Consider the following 6,472-nt stretch of genomic DNA (forward strand, 5'->3'; position numbering starts at 1 on the left):
CCCTGCTAGGTCACACCCTGCCACCAGCCTACTGCTTGTGCTGGAGAGAAGCAGAGGGCCAACATCAGGGCATCCGAGAGAGATCAAGGAATTGAGCCAGCAAACTCACCTGCTCCGTGGGGGTGGGGGTGGGGTTCTCCCGTGCTGGCAAGGGAGGCACCCACTCATCTGAGAAGGTGGGGAAGTAGGCAGGCACAGACTGTCCATTGGGGTACTCTGCCCTGTTGGGGGAAGAAGAAAGCAGGTGTCACCTTCCTTCAAATGTTCATCCCAAATGGAGATGCAGTGAGCAGGAGCCAGGCTCGCTGAGCACAGCACACAGGGTCTCCCCAAAGAGCAGGGAGACTCATGGGGAAGTCAAGTCCAGCAAAAGTATCTTGGGACAAAGGCAAGTTCTAGCTCTGCTGTCCAAGTGGGTCTGGGTTGCTCAGCCAATAAAGTAACAGGCAGTCTCTGTTTCTCCTTGGAGGGTTTGGGTTTGGGTTCAAACCCAGCTCTAGCTGGCACCCCTGAGCCGGGTGGCATTTACCAGAATGCCCTTACCAGCCAATTCTTCTGCAGCAGGATACTGAGCAGAAGTGGGCTGTTTGTCTCAAAAGAAGCATGGAAAAAGAACAAAGCATTTGAGTATGTTTCCCACTATCCTTTGCTACGGGGGATGTTTGAGTGTTTTGCTTCAGAATGACATCCCAGTTGGGTTTGCTCTGGTTTCATATTCTAGAATATGCAGCAATGCCAGTCAGAAGTGGAGGAAAGCTTTTTGATTGCATGGACATGGGCCCCAAACAGCCTTTGATGGAACTGGAGCTTCAGGGAGCTGGACAATGCTTTGAATCGGAATGGAAGAAGTCTGAACTGGCAGCGTGCACCCTGCGGTGGAAACACCCTTCCCCACAGCACTGGTAGAAACACGTTCTGCCGTGTGTCCAGTGGTCACTTGGAATAAGCCGATGGCCCTTGTCACAGAAGCTGTCATCACGCTTGCCCTCCTGCCTTGTTGGCAGCCACACTGGACAGCCCAAGGAGTGAATGGGAAATGGATGCCAAGTACCTATCTTGGCCAAAGCCAAGGAAGTTCACAGGGTGGGGAGCTCACTTTGCTATTGCCTGTGGACTTCAACGTTAAAATCTCCTTGCATTGGAGAAGGAGGCTGCCTTGGACTGGAGTGGGAGTTACAGCTCTATCCTTGCTCACAGCCCTACCAGGGAAAGCAACACCCATGGGACACAGGTTTCATCTGGCTGCTCCTCTCCCTGCCTGCCACCCCAGCGTGTCCCACTGTTTGGCAAAGCTGAGCCCCTGATCACCAAGCTCTAGGCCCCCCACCTTGTCAGGGTCCAAGCCTTTCCAAGCGTCTTCCAGGTGGCACGATCCTCTCCCTCCAAATTCTCTTCCAGCAGGTCAATGGCTTCCTTGGTCAGCAGAGGCGAGATAGTGGAGGATGCCAGGTCAGACCAGGGACAACTGGACATAGTCTGTATGTGGAGAAGACAGGGAGGAAAAAGTTGGTTCAGCTCAATATTCCCTTCTGCTGCTGCTCTCTTCTCCTGCACGATTATGTTGTTCACTGAAGGAGCTACCGGTCCCCTGGGCTGGGTCTTGGGTGCCCTGTCCCACCCTGTGATGAGGGTATAGGATGCAGCATGTGTTAATGATGGGGTTTTGCAGGACCAAGGAGACAAGCCTAGGGGACAGCAGGGCCCTGCCTTTGGGTGGTTTTGTACCAGGGACAGTGCTGCTAGTCTTTCTGTGCCAGTCTGGGGGGACTTGGCCCTTGGGATCAGCAGGTGCTCTGGATGCTTTTCATTGCATTCAGCAAGCTGGACGCAGCTCCGTTGAAGCCAATGAGCTTGGCACCAGTCACAGGCCTGCCCTGCTCTCAGATCCCCACAGAGAACAGCCTATACTAGGCATGCTGCTGCTAGGAGGAGACCAAAGCATGTCCCCGGTGTTCTTCAGCCTGCCCACAGCTCCGAGATCCTCACAAACTTCCACCTCCCAGAAAAGCGCCCTGCTGACGAGAAGCTCCCCACACTCACAAGGGACAGGATGGAGAAGAGGAGCTGGAGCAGTTCCGGGGCATTCGGGTCCTGCAAAATAAGCTTCAGCTTCCCCTGGATATGGAGAAAAATTGAAAAGCAAGGGCAGTACTTAGTGGTGGTCTTGGCCCTCCCCTCCCTGCACAGCATAGCTCGGCTCCTGTGGAGGCTAGTGCACGAAGCAGAGACGGTGCAAACTTCCCTGCTCCTGGGGCTCTGCAACAAGCATGCCCAGCTTGCCAGGGCAAGGTGCCATTGGTCTCAGATCCCTGCAGCAGACCCTGCTTGCTCCGTAAAAGGGAGGGTCTTAGCCCTGAGCTGGCAGAAGCCCCAGGGCACTGTCATGGCTTGGGCACCCCCTGCCTGCACGAAGGGTCAGACAAGGGCACATAAAGTGGGCTCCAGCACTAGCAAATGGAGCTCATGGGGACGGCAGTGCAAGATCAGGCCTTGCTGGTCCATCAGCCCTCCTGCTGCCTGCAGCAGAGCAGAGCATAGTGCTGTTTGCCTGCTAACTGCTGCCAGAAATGTCTCCCTAGTTTCTGTGCTGGGCCCCGGCAGTGGTCTGGGTCCCATGGCACTGCCAGGAAGCTGTGGTTTTGTCATGCTGAACCTGCCTTGTTTTGCTCACTAAGCAGATCCCCTGGAGCGCCTGCACCTCTGGACTGGGACACACGGGACTGACTGGGCACGTAGGAACTCTCCTACAGGCCTTTATACCACAGTCCTCTCCACGTGGCCCCCGTTGGACTGGTGCCCTCTGCTAACCGGGTCAGGCTGTGCCAGGGCTGTGTCTGCAGACACACAATGGGCTCTGTCCTGCTGCCCAGGGGGCTCTATGCTAGGGGCTGGAGCAGTGGAGGAGGGCTCCTGGCCTGCCTGCCCAGCCAGACCTACCAGGAGGTTGCAGGCATATTTGATCTTCCGGAAGCAGGCCTGGTACTCGAGCTCTGGGAGCAGCACTGCAGGGACAGAGAGAGGACAGACTGGATGGAGCCCTCTGCCTCGGTGCTGGGCTCTGGTACCCCCGTCCCCAGTGCTGCAGTGCACAGACCGACAGGCATGGACACGGTTTGGCCTCCCCACCCTACCAGCTCCCCCTGTGCGTAGCTCCTTTCGAAGAGATGGAGCCCGTCTGTCTGCCCATGCATCCCCTGCCTCCTTGGTATCTCAGCCCAGATCTCCAAGGCTGCCACTCTCCCTCCCCTCCGCCTCCCAGCAGCTGAGATCAGCGGGTAGCTCTGGGCATGGCTCTGGAGACAGCAGAGGGGGTGAGGCTGGACACCTGGCATTGGTGAGTGGAAGCCTGAGCAGCCCAGACCCTGCAGGGCACACTTGTAGGAGCTGTGCCCAGGCACCCAGCTCCATATCTGAGGTTAATGCTTGGCCTGAGTTCTTGCCCACTAATCCCTATGGAGCCCTCCTGTCTCCTAGCCTCCTCTCACCTCCTTTGTGCTTGCCCTTCTTCTTTGTCTTCTTCTTTTTGGTGTTCAATGTACCACTTGCCTCCTTCACCTTTGCCACGAACAGCTCGATGTCGTTCAGCACATGGTTCAGAATCTCCTGCAGGCACAGACCCACCCGCCGCGTCAGGGGCCTCCAGCCAGGAGATGCCATCTGCCCTTCCCAGCCCTGAGCTCTGGGATCCTGCCAGGGCATAGGAGCCGGGGCAAGGTCTGTCCCCAGCACCCTAGGGTCTATCAGCTGAAGACCAGCCCAGGGACTATGTGGTGGTTGATGCTGCTGCCAACCTGCAAACCTTTGGGGTCAGCTCAGCCCTTCTCCTGATGGTTCCTCCCATGAAGGGTGGCCTCTTGGGGCCTGCCAGGACACCCCTGAAATCTGCTTTCACCTGGGGTCCAAGCCAGCGCTACAGACTTTGAGGTTCAGAAGCAGTTTGACGTTTTGGTGCATCTCACCCAAACTAGAATGAGCTCAGACCCACTGCTCCCACCCCGGGGAACTGCTTCAGAGCCCCCTTGGGCACTGAGGGCCCATACAAGGCTACTGCCAGCACAGGGCAGCATGGTGGGGGCGAGAGGGCAGGGCACTTACAGAATCTCTGTCCAAGTTCTCCTGTTTCTGTCTGCTGTCATCCATCCATTCTGGCTGATCTCTCTCCTTTGGGTAGTAATGCTGGTCAAATGCAGGTGCTGCAATGCCCCGTATAAGGAGGTGCTCAGCCTGCAACTCAGCCTGAGACCCACTTGCAGGTAGTCAGCAATTAAGAGTCTGCCTGGCTGGGATCCAGTTGCAAGTGATGAGGAGGGAATGAGGGTGGAGCTGCAGAGGGGCTTAAAAGCTTCAGAAGCAGAGTGCAAAGGGGGAGTGAAGGCTTCTTAGGGTCTGGCTTTTGTAGGGGCAGGTTTTCCTCATGGAAAACAAATGGCCTGGAAACCCAGAACATAGGGTGGGCTGGCCTTGGGAAGGAGGAAGCTGAGTGAATGATCTACTTATACTGGAAGGCATCACAGTGGGAGTTTGCATCTGCTCCTGCTGTGCTGTTACTGTCTCATCCTTCCTTATACTACCTCCCCATCCTGCTGGAGCCTCTCCCAGCATTTCCCAGACCTCCTGAGTTTCATGGGGACCCTGCCCCAATTTCCTAGCTACGGAGAAGGAAAGGAGGCGGATTCTGGGAAGTGACTTGCCTGCACTGATGCAGCAACGCAGTGGCCAGGCTGGGAATGGGACCCAGGAGTCCAGAGTCCAACTTGCGCTGCCTACCACCTCTCCTTCACAATACTTCCTGCTGTGTTTCCCTTGGCCTGTGTAACATGACCTCCCTCTCCTGCCCGTGCTAGTCACTGGCTCCCTCCTTGGCGTGCATGGGGCTAACTCCCTTGGTGTGCAGGCCCATTTACCAAAGTCCATGGAGAGAAAGGAATACCATGGGGACTCCTGGTTTTTGCCACCCACCTGGTTGTGGGGGACCAAAAGGATCCTGGATGCTGTGGTTGGATCTCTGCTGGGACAGCATGGTCTCCACGCTGTTCCTGGGGAAAGGCAACAAGGGAACGAGCTTGTGGCTGGCTTTCTCGGACCACTGCTTTGCAGAGGGGTGAGAGGACAAACCCTGCTCTCTGGGGGACGAGTTTTCCTCCAAGAGGAAGGGAAGACCCAGGGGGAGGGCATGGTCCCACCACCACCTCGGGATGGGGTTGGAGGAACGGATCCCACCTCCAAGGGGTGTTTGGGACTCCCCAGTGCACAGAAGCACCAGAGGCTGCCGTCTGGACCTGGGTCATGGTCAGTCCAATGTGGTCTGTGCAAAGTGGGGAATAGCGCTGGGACTTTACGTGGGTTCCTCCCTGGAAAACCAGGGTAGGGGTGAAGGGGTGTTAAATGCCCAGCTGGGAATCTGGGGATGGCTGTCTGGGAAAAGCCTGGGGGTGCCCCCATGGGAGGCAGGCTAGGGGGTCTGTCACCTCCTGGTATCCCCTGGAGGCAGGCGCTCTATGCCATTACCTCAGCATGTGCTGGTTTTCCAGTTCACTCTTCCACTCCTTGACGGCCTTGTCCAGGTTGGTTTTCATCATCTCGGCCTGATGGGATGGGAAGAGCAGCAGGGCAGAGCCATGAGTCCCCTAGCATGGCACAATCCCTTGCCCTCAGCTGGCATTGCGCAGCCCCTAGGAACCTCCTACCAGCTGGGAGACACCCTACGGCTTCCTGCCCCAGGACTGTCAGTCCCTGCCGCTGGGTCCCTGTGAGACTCTCCTGGCAGTTGTGGGGCACTGACACACAGTCCTGACTCCATCCAGTAGACGGCAACTCATACCCCTTGGTCTAACCCCACCCCAGCAAATCTCCCAGTCCCCCTGGGGTTCCCTTAGCTGTTGCCCTCCCCCAGAGGCGGCACAAGGTGGCAGTGCCGATGCAGCTCACCCCGTTCTGCGTGCACTGGAAGAGGAGGATGCTGATCTCTTGGCGGCTCCTGTCCTTCAGGGTGATGGCCAGGATGGAGTCGTAGGTGCAGCTGTCCAGGACGGCCGTGCATCTCAGGACGCACTCCAGGGGGAAGCTCTCCAGCTCGTCCTGCGAGGGCCCCGCCAGAGGGAGGGAAGAAGTCAGCAGCACAGTGGGGGATCTCTGCTCTGCCCCAGGCTGGGAGCCTGGTGTCCCTCCCAGGTGGCAGACATCAGGACACATGGGGTGAAGGAAAAGGGCTGTGTTTGCTCACTGCCCCCAAGTGAGCAGTGGCCCAGTGGGAGAAGGGGTGCGGGATAAGGAAGGGAAAACATGTTTAGCCTAAGTACTACTTGCCATCAGCAGCCTGGAGCTGCGCTAATGGTGGTGGCAGTGACAGAAAACTACCAGCAAAGTTGCTAGGGAGGTTTGCTGTGCAGGCTACGGCTGCCGTCTGCAGAAGGTTCGAGAGGCAGAAATCCAGTGCACAGAAACTCCAGGCAGCCCGGCAGGGCTGTGGGTG

The 6,472-nt window shown here is 57.3% G+C and overlaps 1 protein-coding gene across 5 annotated transcripts in view; it reads right to left on the reverse strand.

Moving 5' to 3' along the window:
* The window catches only part of EPS8L3 (EPS8 like 3), a 33,220-nt gene that overhangs the window by 17,443 nt on the left and 9,305 nt on the right, over positions 1–6,472 (reverse strand). For 4 of the 5 annotated variants that reach the window (XR_002096686.1, XM_019513869.1, XM_019513867.1 and 1 more), the window contains 9 exons: positions 5,929–6,078; positions 5,509–5,585; positions 4,960–5,036; positions 4,096–4,193; positions 3,486–3,603; positions 2,938–3,002; positions 2,041–2,115; positions 1,328–1,476; positions 110–221 (listed from right to left, as the gene is read on the reverse strand). Coding sequence is in view for 4 of the 5 variants with exons in the window: in XM_019513869.1 (XP_019369414.1) it covers positions 110–221; positions 1,328–1,476; positions 2,041–2,115; positions 2,938–3,002; positions 3,486–3,603; positions 4,096–4,193; positions 4,960–5,036; positions 5,509–5,585; positions 5,929–6,078 (921 nt within the window). In the remaining variant the exon portion in view is untranslated. The remainder of the gene's footprint in view (positions 1–109; positions 222–1,327; positions 1,477–2,040; positions 2,116–2,937; positions 3,003–3,485; positions 3,604–4,095; positions 4,194–4,959; positions 5,037–5,508; positions 5,586–5,928; positions 6,079–6,472) is intronic. The other variant, XM_019513868.1, reaches the window with a different exon arrangement.

This window comes from Gavialis gangeticus, unplaced genomic scaffold (genome assembly GCF_001723915.1).
Source record: "Gavialis gangeticus isolate Ggan-Ray unplaced genomic scaffold, GavGan_comp1, whole genome shotgun sequence".
NCBI classification, from domain to species: Eukaryota; Metazoa; Chordata; order Crocodylia; family Gavialidae; genus Gavialis; species Gavialis gangeticus.